The sequence below is a fragment of the Lepus europaeus genome, chromosome 10 (assembly GCF_033115175.1).
Source record: "Lepus europaeus isolate LE1 chromosome 10, mLepTim1.pri, whole genome shotgun sequence".
Classification (NCBI taxonomy): domain Eukaryota; kingdom Metazoa; phylum Chordata; class Mammalia; order Lagomorpha; family Leporidae; genus Lepus; species Lepus europaeus.
In genome coordinates, this window is record NC_084836.1 from 99,148,339 (window position 1) to 99,162,164 (window position 13,826).

The following is a 13,826-nucleotide window of genomic DNA, read 5'->3' on the forward strand; positions in this document are numbered from 1 at the left end:
GGGACCACCTGATCTCCTCCAGCCTGCGTCCCATATAAAGCCGGCAGCCGGAGTGCTGAGCGCAGCTCCTGCGGTCGCCTGTCTGTGCGCCGCCGCCGCCGAGCCCGAGCCCGAGCCGAGCCGGAGCCGGAGCTCCAGCCGGGGCGGCCACCCGCCCGCCCGCCCGCCCGCTGGGAGCTGTCCAGTGCTGAAAGCCCGCGCGGACAGCCAATCGCGCCCGCTGGCCGCCTCCCCCCACCAGGGCCCCACGCAAGTGCCCCCGCCGAGCCCCCCGCGGGCCGCACCATGCCGCGCTCCTTCCTGGTGAAGAAGATCAAAGGGGACGGCTTCCAGTGCAGCGGGGCGCCGGCCCCCACCTACCACCCCTTGGAGACTGCCTACGTGCTGCCTGGCGCCCGGGGGCCTCCCGGGGACAACGGTGAGTGGGACCGGAGGAGCGGGGGCGGAAGCCCTCCCCAACTTGAGCCGCGAGGAGGGGCGCGCGCGGCGGGGAAGCCCGGGAGGAGATCGCGGGCGGTGTGCGCCTCCTGGGCTTCCCCAGGGCCGGCCGGGCGCGGCAGGGGCTGCGTGGTACAAAGGGAAAGTCGCAGAGGCGGCCCATCCCGCGGCCACGCGCCAGCCGAGACTTTGAAAGTTGTGGCCCCAGAATGGGGCTGGAGTGAGGGGGTGAGGAGAAACAGAGAGGGAGCTGGGGAGGGGCCAGAGCGGAGGTGGGGGGAGGCGCGGGGGGGGGTGCAATGCACCGGCAAGGTGAAGCCACAGGGAGAGACCGGTGTGTGTGCCCTGCTAGTGGGGGAGGTAAGGCGCTGGGGCTGGCAGTCCCTGGGGACGGGGGTGGTCTTGGGGGCACCTTTAAATTTGCTCCCTCAGCAGTGCCAGACCATAAGAGGCCCCCACAAGAGGCCCCCCTCACTGAACAACTCTTTTGTTACCCTCTCCGCATGCCTGCCAAAGGCTGAGTCTGTCCTGGGGACTGCCAGGGAGACAGGGTTCCTGGAAGGGGTTCCCCCAAAGTGGTTCCCGAGTCCCCGGTCTTCCCTCCCTCCCCACCTCCAGCGTCTCACCCCCTCCACAGCCAACCCTGCTGCTCCTTGTCAGCCTCCCCTGCCCCCACCCCACTCCACCTCTTCTCAGAGCAAGTTTCTGCAGGGACGAGGGTGTGGGGGACAAGAGAGGTCGTTCAGACCCAGAAAGGGGTGCACAGGGAGAAGCAGCAGGGGCCGTTTCTGTGGTCCCGATCTGCCTCCAGGGGATCACAACGGGGTTCTCCTCCGAGGGTCCCCGAGCACGGCAGGTGCCGGCGAAGAACGTGCCCCCTTTGGCAGTGAGATATCTGGCATCACATGTGGCAGCAGCTTTGGAGAGGGAGGGAGGGAGAGGAGAGCAGAGAAGAAAGGGCTGAGGACAAGGGGGGAGCTGAAACGGCAAAGACAGGAGCCCAGGAGGGTGGGGGCTCCCACCTCAGGGATTTCCAAGCACTGGCCACATTCCATCACTCTGCCAAGCCAGGCGAGAGAGGGTGCTGGGCAAAGGGCTGTGTGACCTCATCAAGGTCAAAGAAGTTGAGGTGTGAGCAGGGATCCAGCCACAGCCCCTCGGCCCCTAGCCTCTCCCAGATCCCCAGGAGCAAAGCTCCTTCTCTGCCTGCAGGTCCCATATCCCACTGTCCTCGGTTCTTGACCCTGGTGCCTCTTGGGGCCAGAGGCAGAAGCCCACGAATAGGGCTGGGCTGGGCTGAGAGATAGCAGAACAGAGCTAAGCCATCTGGGGCCACGCCAAGGCTGGGGAGTGTGTGCTGGGAGCTGGGAGAAGAGATCATAGCTGTGCGACTGGGAAACGGGTCCAGCAGGGGCTGACACCAAGCTCTGGGCTCCCACTCCCTGAAGCCCCTCTGGTCCTCTCCTCGGGCCAGCTGAGGAAACCCAGAGAATTTCCCACACACAGCCAGAACTGCAGGCTGCTCCGCACGGGGGAGGCAGCGACGTCTTGCCTTGAATTCAGTCCAAAGAAAAAGCTTTGAAAGGAGCCTCTGAGTGAGTGGTGGGTAGCAGGGCAGGGGCAGTACCAACAGCAGTGTTGCTGTGGAGTTCCCCTGGGGTCTGACACCCTAGGGCCACCTTTGTCTTTGTCCCTGTAGTTGCACAGGGCTCCAGCCTTGGCCTCTGGGTTCTCCTGAGGCTGTCCTCAAAGCACGCCTGGCCCAGGACTTGGGAAGCCTGAGCTGCACATGGCTGACTTGCTGTGTGACCTTGGGCAAGTGCCTCCCCACCCCTGGTCCTCAGCCTCCCGGCAGTGAAAGATGCCATGAACTAAGCATCCTCCCAACTCTGATGTGTTGAGCTTCTGTGAAGGTCAAGTATGGCATGGCAGGCGTGGGGATGTGTGACAGAGGGTCTGGTGGTCAGGGTTTCCTTGGGGAACTGTGAGCACACACGCCGTGGCTCAGGGTGGCAGGGGCTCTGGGATCGGGCACTTTTCTGGGCTTCAGTCTCTGCAGGCTGCTCTGTGGTGAGGACAGGCACCCTGACCAGGCCACCTCGGCAGTGTCTGCGTCAGACAGTCAGGGCCAGGGATGAGGGGCGGCGGGGACTGTGACCCTTTGAGCCTGGGGATGAGCAAGAAACACAGGCCACCTTGGCGCATTTCCGGGGCCTCTTCTCCCCCCTGGGTGTGGCCAGACCAGGCAGTGAGGGCTCCCTCACTCCATGGCCAGTGGTGAGGGGGGCAGTGCTGGGGGTCCTGGGAGAGCCGGGCTCCTGGTGCTCCGTTGTCTCCACTCTGCCGGAAATAACCTTGCTGAGCGTTTGAGGGAAGTGCGAAAAATTGCTGAGCCGACGTTTTTCTCTCCCAGCGTGCGTGAGTGCTGGGTAAACAAGGAGAAAGAGAGGAGGGAGGGGGGAGACGAGGAGAGAGAGGGAGGGAGGGAGGGGGGGAGTGTGGGCGGAGGGAGGGCCTGGGGCTGGAGATAGTTCCAGTTATTAGAAAGATCCTCTTACAAGCCATTCCTGCAGCTCTGGCTGCAGGGTCAGGCTGAGGCTGAGGCTGAGGCAGGCGGGGGGGCGGGGCAGGAGGTTGAGGAGGGGACAGAGGGAACCACTGAATGTGGGGGTCAGAGAAGCCACAGGCTCCAGGACCCTAAAGGAGAGATGTAGCCCCTGCTCCAGAAATGCCTGGGAATGCCGGAGAATTCCTGGAGGGCTACACACACACACACACACACGAACAATGCTCTTTGCCTCCCTACTCTCTTCCTTTTCAGATCTGGAAAATCATCCAGATCTCTCTGCAAAGCTCCCCCAGACAAGGAGCCAAGCTCTGCTCTTGCGTCCCCTCTGATAAAACGCTGCTCTACCTCCCCTGCTCCTCCAGCTCCTGCTTCTCCCCTGGGTGAATCCGAGCATCGGTTCCGTCTCCCGGTGAGCTGCCAACTCACATCCTCCCAACCCTCTCAGAACCTCGCCTTCCACCAAGCCCAGCCGCCGTGGCCCCAGGCCCCTGCCCTGGGGGATGCAGGGACTCTCAGCTGCCCCAGAGAAGGCAGCTGCTCATCCATCTGCATGTTGGTGGTCTCGGGGCCCCCTGCCAAGGACATCTTCTGGAGGGTCCATCTCCTCTCACACTCAATTCTGAACCCCAGCTGGGTGCCAGGGCCCCCTCCCTCTGCACCCTGGCCCTGTGCTACCCCCATACGCTCTCAGAGTGCATCCGACCCAGGCAGAGGAGGGATCGATGCCAATCCAATAGCGCAGTTGTCTGCTCTCTGCAGCTACAGTAAGCCCCCGCCAGCAGGCTGAGGAAGAGCTCCTACGTCTACCCATGGGCTTATCTAGTCGACCACATTATACCAGCGCCCACTTCCTCTCACTCCCTCTGTCGGCGCCAGGTAGTCGCTCCAGGCAAGGCCGAGTGCCCCAGCTGCTGCAAATCTTCTACCCCACGCCTCAGAAAGAGCATCTGGGGAGCAGGGCTGCAAAAGGGCTGCTGCACCAGTCCCCTGGCAGAGGGAGCCCAGAGAAGGCAGGGGAGATGCCCAAGGACATGCCGCAGGCCCATGTGCATCGCCCATAAGCACCACCTCCCCTGGCATCTTGGTCCTAGTCCGGGTCCAAGGTCCAGGTTACTGACACATCAGACGTTCAAAGTCTAGCTTCAGGCCCAACACCCAGTCCAGCATCCAGGTCTAATATCGGGTCCAACTTCAGATCTAGGACCAGGCTTGAGGTACAGGAGCAAGATAAATATCTGAGGTTACAGGTTCAGGTCCAAGTTCAAGTTTCAATGTCTAGAAACAGGTTGGGATCAACATTCAAGACCCAGGTCCAATTCCCAGTCCAAGGACATGGACGGACTCTCACAGCTGGCTGAGTTCGAGGCTTAGACCCCCTTATTGGCTTCCTGTGTGGTCTCGACCTGGTCTTCCCCACTCCAGCTAGTTTCCCCTCTCATGAACTCAAGCAGTGGACATGATCTACTTTGGCTGTGACTTTCCATGGACTAGAAATCCGACTTAGCTATGAATTCACGGCGTTCAGGAGAGTGGGGACTGGAGGACCCAGGAGGGACATGGAAGGTGGGGGTCCAAGGTTCCCCTAAAGCCTGGGGTTGCAGGGGAGCCAGGTAGGGAGTGTCCAGCTCTGGCTCCCGGGGAGAGCAAGCCCCTGTGCCGGTGCAGCAATTTATACACCCGAAGGCTCTCAGGCCACACGCACAGCAGGCAGAGGGTGGGGAGGGCAGGGGAGGGTCAGCTCAGGAGCACAGTGCTGGACTCTGCTGGGAGCTTCATCCGCACAGACTAGGGATGCCTGGGGGGGTGGGGGATGCACTGCTGCTGAGAGCGGTGAGGCCCCCAGGCCTCTGGCCACCTTCCCAGCTGTGGCCTCCCCTGGAGTTCAGTGTCCACCCTCAGGGAGAGAGGGAGACCGGGAGAGGAGGCGGGACACTGCACAGCACACCCTTATCCACCAGCCGGGGCTGGGCCATTCTGGACGGTGAGCTGCTCACTCCAGCCTCCGCTGCCTCCTTAAAAAGCCTCTTATTGATTCCTGCAGAGCTGTGGACCTCCCTGTGGGCCACAGGAATTGGGTCACAGTCAGGGAAGACCATTGCATGGGGAATTCCAGGAGGTGGGGTTGGTGGGGAGAGACCCTGGAATGTTCCAGAAGCTCCCAGAGCCTGGGTCAGTGGGCATCAGTCCCATGCCCTTCAGCCCTGGGCATGGTAGGCCAGACTTCACTGTGGCCTCTGCTCATCTGGGCTCAGGGACACCCCCTCCGTGGGCAGACGCACCAGCTGCCAGGCCTTTGGAGGAGGTGGGTGTCATTTCTGGTCCAGTGCCCAGGGAAGCGCTAACAAAGATGCTGCGGTCAGGGGAGGGGGAGGTATGCAGCCCCTTTGCCCAGCTCTGTGAACAGACAGGAGGAACTATTTTTATCTCGCTCTGCTGCTGACAGACCTGGCTTCCTGCTCCGCTGGCTGGGGCTGAATCTCGAGGCCCGAGGCCCTGGCACAGCAAGCAGCAGCGCTAAATATACCCATGCAGCAGCCCCTGCAGCCCCGCCGCCCAGCGGGGCCGAGCCTCCTCGGGAAACCGGGCTGCCTGGGAAGCTGGCCTGCTGCTGGGCCCCTCTTGGCTGCCCGTCTCTGGACAGGGAGGTGGGACCGGAGCCCAGGAACTCCCTGGAGGAAGTCAGGCGCCCTGGGAGTCTGGACCAGCTCCACTTTTCCAAAGGCCAGTCCAGCTCTGCCAGGAACTGGCTTGTGACCTGAAGGTGGCTGGGGGCCTCTCTCTCTCTCTCGGCTTCAGCTCCTGCGGAACAAGGGCGTGGGGAGGCAGTGACCTTGGACAGGAGCTAATGCACCTTAAAGCACTTAGGAAGGTGCCTGGTACACAGTAAGTGCTCAATAAGTGTTGTCATTACTAAGTATTATTTGCAAAAACATAGAAGGGCCAGAGAATTTTCTAGAACATCAGCTTGTGCTTGCCGCAACACTCCACCATCTCGTAAGATATGAGCCCAGCCCCACTTACCCCGCCCTGCTCACTGAAACCCCCCTCCTCTCCCCCAGCAACCTCCAGCTTTTGGCAAAAACACAGGCTTTGGAGGGGTGCAAAGCTGCCCTGTGCTCCAGTGACCTTGGGCAAACCCTCTCTGGACCTCTTCGAGGGCTGGCACTTGGGATCACCCCCCACCCCACCCAGGAGCCAGGCAGGGGGCTAAGGCCTCAGTTCTCACACACTCCCCTTCCCACTGCTCCCTTAGGCACAGATTTTTTTTTTTTTTTTTCAGATTTCTTTGAAAGACAGACTTACAGAAAGAGAGTGAGAGGAGATACAGAGAGATCTTCTGTCCACTGGTCACTCCCCAAAAAGCCTCAAGAGCTGGGGCTGGGCCAGCTAAAGCCAGGGACCAGGAGTTTCTTCCAGGTCTCCCATGCGGGTGCAGCAGCCCTAGCACTTGGGCCATCCTCCACTGCTTTCCCAGGCCATAGCAGAGAGCTGGCTTGGAAGTGGAGCAGCTGGGACTCGAACTGGCGCCCATATGGGATGCCAGCACTGCAGGCCGTGGCTTTAATCCACTACACCACAATGCCAGCCCCCAGATTCTTTTTTTTTTTCTCCCAGTGGACTCTGGCCCTTTGAGCTGAAGCATCAACAAGACTCTTGGGCCAGGAAACACAATGCTATCAAGGTGCAAGTGCACATCTCCAAATTGCTTCTGGGCCCTCCCCACAGCCCTACATGACAGGGAAGGCTCTGCTCCTCAGCCCTCTAACAGGAGATCTGAGCCCAGAGAGGCTGTGGGGATTGCCTAAGGTCACACAGCTAGGGTCTGTGTGCAACGGCCAAGTCTCTTTCCTCAGGGTCCCTGCTTGTCTCTGCTTCTGTCGGGACTAAAGCCAGAGTCCTGTCTCAATATGTTGGCTGGGGGGTGGGGAAGGCCTCTGGGTTCCATGCATAGATTAGAGCGTGGCTTCAGTGTCCCCTGGGATTCTCCAGGGCAGGGGCCCAGAGAGGTGAGGCGGTTGCCCAAGGTCACAGAGCAGCCTGGCACAGCCATGCATATCTCCTTCACTCCGTCAGACCGGAAGGGCACGGCCAGAAAAGGCGGGAACAATCATCACCACAACACTAACAACAGCCTGAGAGCCTCCTGTGCACCAGGCGTTGTCCTCAGCACGTCACGGGCACTCGCTCACCCAGGCCTGTGGTGAAGGCCGCTCTGCAGATGCCTGTGGAGCTGAGAAGGGGGCAGGGAGCAGGAGAAGCAGGCGAAGGGGACACAGCGCCTTGATTCAGACAGGCTGCAGAGAGGGTCTTTATAGCATCCCCGCCAATCCTCTCCCCTGTACAGGCCAGGCGCAGAGAGGCCACACAACCTGGCCAGCTAGGACCACCTCCTCCCGACATAACCACACCGCCTTTGTGATGAGGCTTATGCAAACCCCCCGGCCACTGCACATCAGGCCCGGGCCCGAAATTCCTGTCCTGAAGGCAGCTCCACACCCACACCGGCCTTTGCTACACTCCTAGCGTCAAGAGCCCCGCAGAAGAAAGGCGCTGCAGTGCTGTGGGCCGCCAGCAGAGGGCACCACAGCAGAGCACCCAGCTGGAGTGAGCGCCATCCTGTTCCCGTAGCAGTTTTTCATCAGAACATGGCCAGGGAACTAGCATCCTGAGTGAGAGAGAGAGAAAGGCGAGGAGAGCAGCAACAGGATGTGTCCGGGTGAACGCCAAGAAACCAGCAGCACTGAAACCCATCTGGGGACGCTGGGAGTGCTGCTCCTAACAGCCAACTCACGCCGCGGGTTCCGTGTGCCAGGCCCTGGGTGGGAATCCTGGCTGCACAACCTTCGGCCTGTTCCTTCCCGTCCTCGTGCCTTGGTTTCTCTTCCATAAAATGGCATCAACCGCGCAGTCCCGAGGGTAGAGGGCCTTCACATCATAGGTGAGGGGGGGCTCACACCTAAGTGTAAGTTTGGTCACTCTGTCTCCTTACTGCTTGTTTATTGGTGGGCTCTCTACCACAGAGGCACAGAGAAGTCAAGCAGTTTGTCCGAGGTCACCCAGCTGGGACTGGGAAAGCCAAACTCAATCCAGGCAAACACAAAAATAGTGCTCTGGGCCAGTAAATCATGTTTTTATATAATACCACGCACCACTGGCCAGGTACCACCCCAGACAGATCCCACACTATTCCCATTTCCAGAAAAGAGACTCAAGGCATAGGCACACACTGACTCGTCCAAGGTCACCCAGCGGGACTCTGGGTCAGAAAACCAAACAGCCCTTCCCATGCCACGGTCCGGGACCACATGAAGTAGAGAACGGTCCAGAGCCCAGGTGGACTGGCCCTGCCCCCAGCAGACCCCACTGGGCTGGGGAGTGAGGCTGGCCTGGCAAATCCGTATCACTCGGTCCTCAACTGCCTATGGCTGCTGGGGTGAGCACCCCAGCCATACCCCTCCCAGGGCCCTCCCAGCGTGTGGGAAACAGGGGAACAGAACAGCGGGTTCCCACCCTGGCTCCACCCCTTGAGCAGGTGCCCCCAACCCCTGTGCACCTGGTGCCCCTTAACTGCAGCAAGAGTACCGTCGTGAGGACTCAGGGAGAGGTTGGCAGTGAAGTCCTTAGCCCAGAGCCTGGCACACAGCGAGTGTGCAATAAATGGCAGCTGTCACGATTATTCGTGGTTACAACGTGAGCAAAGACAGAGGGAGAAGGAGGGGTCTGGGAGGGCCCAATGGGTACCGAACTTGGTTTGAACATTCTGTGAGCGCGCTGGGTCCTGGGGTGGGAAGCAAGACACTCCCGACCAACAGCAGATGGGAGGGGAGGAATGGGACGCTAAGAGCCTGCTCACCGAGCCCCACCCCCGTTAAAAAAAAAAATGCCACCACCACTCTCCCCCCCTCCCCCATCTGACCACAAAGCCACTTCCTACTGAGTCCTCCACTCCCACACTCCCCAATTACTTCTGTGTACAAAGAGCTCTGTGCCAGCCGCTGCAGGAACAGAGGATAAAAACAAGGGTGCAGCCTCGCCTACAGGGCTGGGAGACAGACTTCACCCTGTGACACCCCAAATGCCAGGAGAGAGGCAAGGGCCCAGAGGCTGACTCAGCCAGGCTGTGGGAGGGAACAGAAGCTGCCCATGGTGCTCAGCCGCACGTCTGCCTGCCCGCCACCTCGGAATCCCGGCCCCACCCGCTCCCACCGGTTCCCACCGCCACCTCGGAATCCCGGTCCCCGCTTACAACACCCTCGTCCGCCTGCTCGCTTCAGTCGGGGGAGGCTCGGGGAAGGGCAACCAGACCTGAGGTCTCAGAGGTCAGGAGGAGAGGGTCCAGTCTCCAGCCCTGCCGCACCCCAGCCCTGAAACGTCCCACAGGGGCCTCTCCTCGGCTGTTCGCTCAGTAACTACCTGCCCGGAGGATTCCTTTACTCAGTACCTGCCAGAGACTGCAGGGAGCCCACCCCGGGGGTGGGGGGGGCACTCTGCAAAGGTGCTAGAACCAGGTAGATCAGAGGAGGCAGAGCCAAATCAGGGTGGCCCCCACGGAACCCCCCGGGAGAGCCCCGGCCTGCCCCAGCTGGAGCCCATGGCAGAGGGGGTTTCTGGTCCAGCTCCGGCCCAGGTGCAGAGAGGAGGAAAGGTAAGTCAGGAAGACTTCCAGGGGAGCAGGGCCTGCCACACACTTGGGAGGTGGCTCTGACGGGACTGGGATGCGTGGGGGTGACAAGTATCCATCACACAGCCATCAAAGGCAGACAATTAAGTCGTCTGCAATGAAGTCACTCTCTCAGGCAAAGTAAACTGCCTCCCTGGAGCAGCCACCCCCCCCCCCCACAGCAACTCCGGCGTGCTCCTCCGTCACCTTCCTCCCTGGGCAGGGGGGACCCTGGGACAGCTGCCTGAGCAGTCTGCTCGTGTGTACGGGGCCTGCACGGCACCTTCCTCTCTCCACTCAGTCCTTCCAACCACGCTGGGGGCGGTTGTCCAATCACAAGCTCCATTTTGCAGATGGAAAAACTGAGACGAGAGGAAGTTGCAGGGCAGGACCAGCAGTGTTGTGGGAAAACGCAGGGGCCTCTCGCTCAGACTGCTACGTCTCAACCTTGTCGGCCCCACCACTTAGCAGTTGTAAGCTTAGCCTGCTTGCTGTGGACCCCTGTGGCTCAGTTTTTCTATCTGCAAAGTGGGTATGGCAGTAAGCTCTTCACCGCGTGGCTCTGAGCACCTCGGGTGACCGTGAAGGCGAAGCCAGCAGCAAAGCACGGGGGCGTACGCTCCACGGGGTGGGAGAGAACGATCTGGACCCAGGAACCCAACCCTGGGAGCTGAGGCGCACGCCTGCGACCAGAGGCCTCCCAGCGGCCATCCTCGCCCAAGAGCTGCCAGGGCACGCTGCGGGGCGCGGGAGTGGCTCGCCCGGAGCGGGACGCCCTCCTGGGGAGCTGGTCCTCAACGCCCCCCGCGCCTCCTGCACTTCTCGCCCCTCCAGGTTACGCCCCGCACTGCCTGCCTCCGAGCAGCTACGATGCCGACCAAAAGCCTGGCCTGGAGCTGGCGCCGGCAGAGCCCGCGTACCCGCCGGCGGCGCCGGAGGAATACAGCGACCCCGAGAGCCCGCAGTCGAGCCTGTCGGCGCGCTACTTCCGCGGGGAGGCGGCCGTGACCGACAGTTACTCCATGGACGCCTTCTTCATCTCGGACGGGCGCTCGCGGCGGCGCCGGGGCGGGGGCGGCGGGGACGCGGGCGGCGCCGGGGACGGTGGCGGCGGCGGTGGCGGCGCCGGGGGGCGCGCGGGGCGCACGGGGGCGTCGGCGGGCGGCGGGCACCGGCACGCGTGCGCCGAGTGCGGCAAGACGTACGCCACGTCGTCGAACCTGAGCCGCCACAAGCAGACGCACCGCAGCCTGGACAGCCAGCTGGCGCGCAAGTGCCCGACGTGCGGCAAGGCGTACGTGTCCATGCCCGCGCTCGCCATGCACGTGCTGACACACAACCTGCGCCACAAGTGCGGCGTGTGCGGCAAGGCCTTCTCGCGGCCCTGGCTGCTGCAGGGCCACATGCGCTCGCACACGGGCGAGAAGCCGTTCGGCTGCGCGCACTGCGGCAAGGCCTTCGCCGACCGCTCCAACCTGCGCGCGCACATGCAGACGCACTCGGCGTTCAAGCACTACCGCTGCCGCCAGTGCGACAAGAGCTTCGCGCTCAAGTCCTACCTCCACAAGCACTGCGAGGCCGCCTGCGTCAAGGGCGCCGAGCCGCCCCCGCCGCCCCCCGCCGGCGCGGCCAGCTGAGCCTGCTGCCTGGCCCGCGCGCCGCGTGCCCCGGGCTCCCCACCGCCTGCGCCCGCAGCGCCCTCTCCAGCCCCAGCTGCAGTCCCCTGGCCACGCTGCCCGTGGGCACCCCCAGCCCGGCCCAGAACTCACATCTCACTTCCGGCACGGCCTGTCCCCGCGCCCCTTGACCCACGCCGTCCTTTCCGGCCACCGCTCGGACCTCCACCTCCTGTCCAAGGCCTTCAAGGCTCCCAACTCAGGCACCAGGTCCGCACCTCTCCCAAGCCCCGGAGCCGGAAGTTTCTCTCGCCCAGACCCTGCGCCGCCTCACCTCTGCCCTTCTCTCTCTTCTCAGCGGAGGCGCAGACCTTCCCTTGACCCCCCCAGGCCAGCCTCGGTGTACCCACCAGCCCCTGGCAGCCCTCAGACCCCAGTCCAACCCCAGACCATTCTCTGGCCTCTCGGCTGGGTCTCCTGGTGTGTGCTCCTCTGCGAGTCGGATCTCCCGGTCTGCCCTGAACCCGTCCGTGCCATTCACAGCCCTCGCCCCACACGCGCACGCACCACACACGCACGCTCCACTCGCCAGACCCCGGGGTTCTCATCACTCGCTCCCAGATCCCCTCCTCCCTAGCAGACCTCACCTCCGAGTTTCCCCCAACAGAGAGAGCGGGCTCAGGGCCGCGCCCCTAAGGTAAGCCCCTCTCTCGGGGGTCTCCAGCCTCGAGCTGCCCTCCCCCGGGGCCTCTGCGCACTTTCCCATCCCAGGACTCCAGTACTGGCCGAAGTCTGGAGGCCTCACCCGCGCCCTTCCCCCGGTCCGGCTGGGCCCTCCTCGTTATTTATTTGCGTATTTATGTATTTATTTATTTATGAGTCTATTTAATCTCTCGGCCTCCCCCAGGGACAGACTGGCTTCCCCAGCTGGACTGGTGGATCAGGAAGCCAGGCACGGAGAGGGACGAAGGCCATAGAGGACTCCCCCTGCCACACACACCCACACACACACACACTCTGTCTCGGGTCTCAGGGGAACCCTCGCCCCAGAGCCTTGCTAAGGAAGGGGACGCTAGAACGGGAGGCGTGGCCTGCTGACCCTCAACCAGGGCAGCGTGGCGACCTCAGGAGGTCCTGTCATGGGGCAGGTCCCCGCCCTCCTGAGCCCTCCGCTCGGCTCCAGGGAGCTGGGAGAGGGGGATCCTCGTTTGTTTCCTGTTTATTCCTCTTGTCCAGGACCCCAGGTTCCAGGGACCGACTGAGCCCCGGACCCCACTGGGGCCTCTGGCCCGCGCCCCGGGAGGAGCGCTCTCTCCCGGCCACGTCTATGCAACTGTCCCGGGCAGAGGGGCGGGGGCTGCCAGCCCCCGCCCGTTGGCCGCCACTACCTCCTCTGCCGCCGCGCTTCCGCAGGCCCGGGCGAGGAAGAAGCACACGCCTCCACGCGCACGGCCCGGCCCCTCTGCTTTAAGCACACGCCTTTGCCCCCAACCCAAGGGCAGGAGTCCAGACTCCTCCAAGGACCCTCCTCCGCCACCCCTGTCCACCAGCCACCGTGCAGACCGGAAGGGCCCTGGGCCTTCAGAGAGGTGGGTGGTCCTTTCCAGCCAGCTCCAGGCCCACCGGGAAAGGAGGCAGCAGCGACGGCGGGAGGGCGAGGGCTTGCAGAAGCAATTACGGAGGGTGTTGACCCTGTAAATAGGAACTTCTGACAGCAATAATTTTCCATGCATGCTAAGCCTTTTGGCCATATTTTGTATGAGCGCTTGGCGCTCCCTTTTCCTTCCCCCAAGTCACCCCCAGACCCCCATCCCCTCCCCACTCTCAGCAGTATTACTTGTAACGCAATTCAGGGATATTAAAGGGACTTTGGCCACTCACCAGCGCCTCCAGACCTTGTGATGGGGGAGGGGAGAGGGGGAGGGCATGGCAGGCGGGACGTTTCCTCTCTGTTTGCCTCTTACCTGGCACCAGGGGTCACCCAGGCCCCTCCCAGGCCTCCTCCATCCTAAACAGTCCTCAAAATTGGGCTCAAGAACCAAAGTAAGAGCATAAGTGAATGACGCCAGATCCCTTAAGACATCAGGGAGTGGCAGAGCCTGTGGCTCACCAGCCAGTCTGTCTCACCTTAAAGAACCGCAGTCCAAATCCCCTGCCCCGCAACCATGGACCACATCTGTGGACCACAGCCAGTTTACAACCCCTGGCCAAGCTCTGCCCCACGTCGTCGCCTACAGCTCTGCCCCGATTCTGCACAGTCACACCCGGGCCGTGCATGCACCAAGTGCAGGCTTGTGGAGAGGCTGAGTGTCTCAGCAGAGCATGGGGCTCCCCCAGAGCTGGCGGGCTGCGGGCGTGGAGACCTTCAGGAAGGTGCTGGTCAGTCAGTCCACGCTCTGCAGCTTTGGTGTGCCTGCAAAGTACAAATCTGTCCTAGGTCGTATACAAAGCTCACTGGGGACGATCAGCCCCCAACCCCCAACCCAGTCTCACCCAGAAGCAGGGCGGTGGGCAGCAGGCACTACCACCTCCCCTGGGGCCT

At 62.4% G+C, this 13,826-nt stretch overlaps 1 protein-coding gene across 1 annotated transcript; it reads left to right on the forward strand.

Moving 5' to 3' along the window:
• The first annotated feature begins 285 nt into the window (after positions 1-285).
• On the forward strand, positions 286-11,305 carry SCRT2 (scratch family transcriptional repressor 2). Its single transcript, XM_062202313.1, has 2 exons — positions 286-418; positions 10,503-11,305. Exons 1-2 carry the CDS (start codon positions 286-288, stop codon positions 11,303-11,305), a joined length of 936 nt encoding a protein of 311 aa, XP_062058297.1.
• Positions 11,306-13,826: the final 2,521 nt, after the last annotated feature.

Excerpts from the sequence above, each read along its gene's own strand:
- SCRT2 (XM_062202313.1), top strand. The coding sequence starts at position 286 with ATGCCGCGCTCCTTCCTGGTGAAGAAGATCAAAGGGGACGGCTTCCAG. Across the intron at positions 419-10,502 it reads GGGGCCTCCCGGGGACAACG|GTTACGCCCCGCACTGCCTG; the intron begins GTGAGTGGGACC and ends TCGCCCCTCCAG.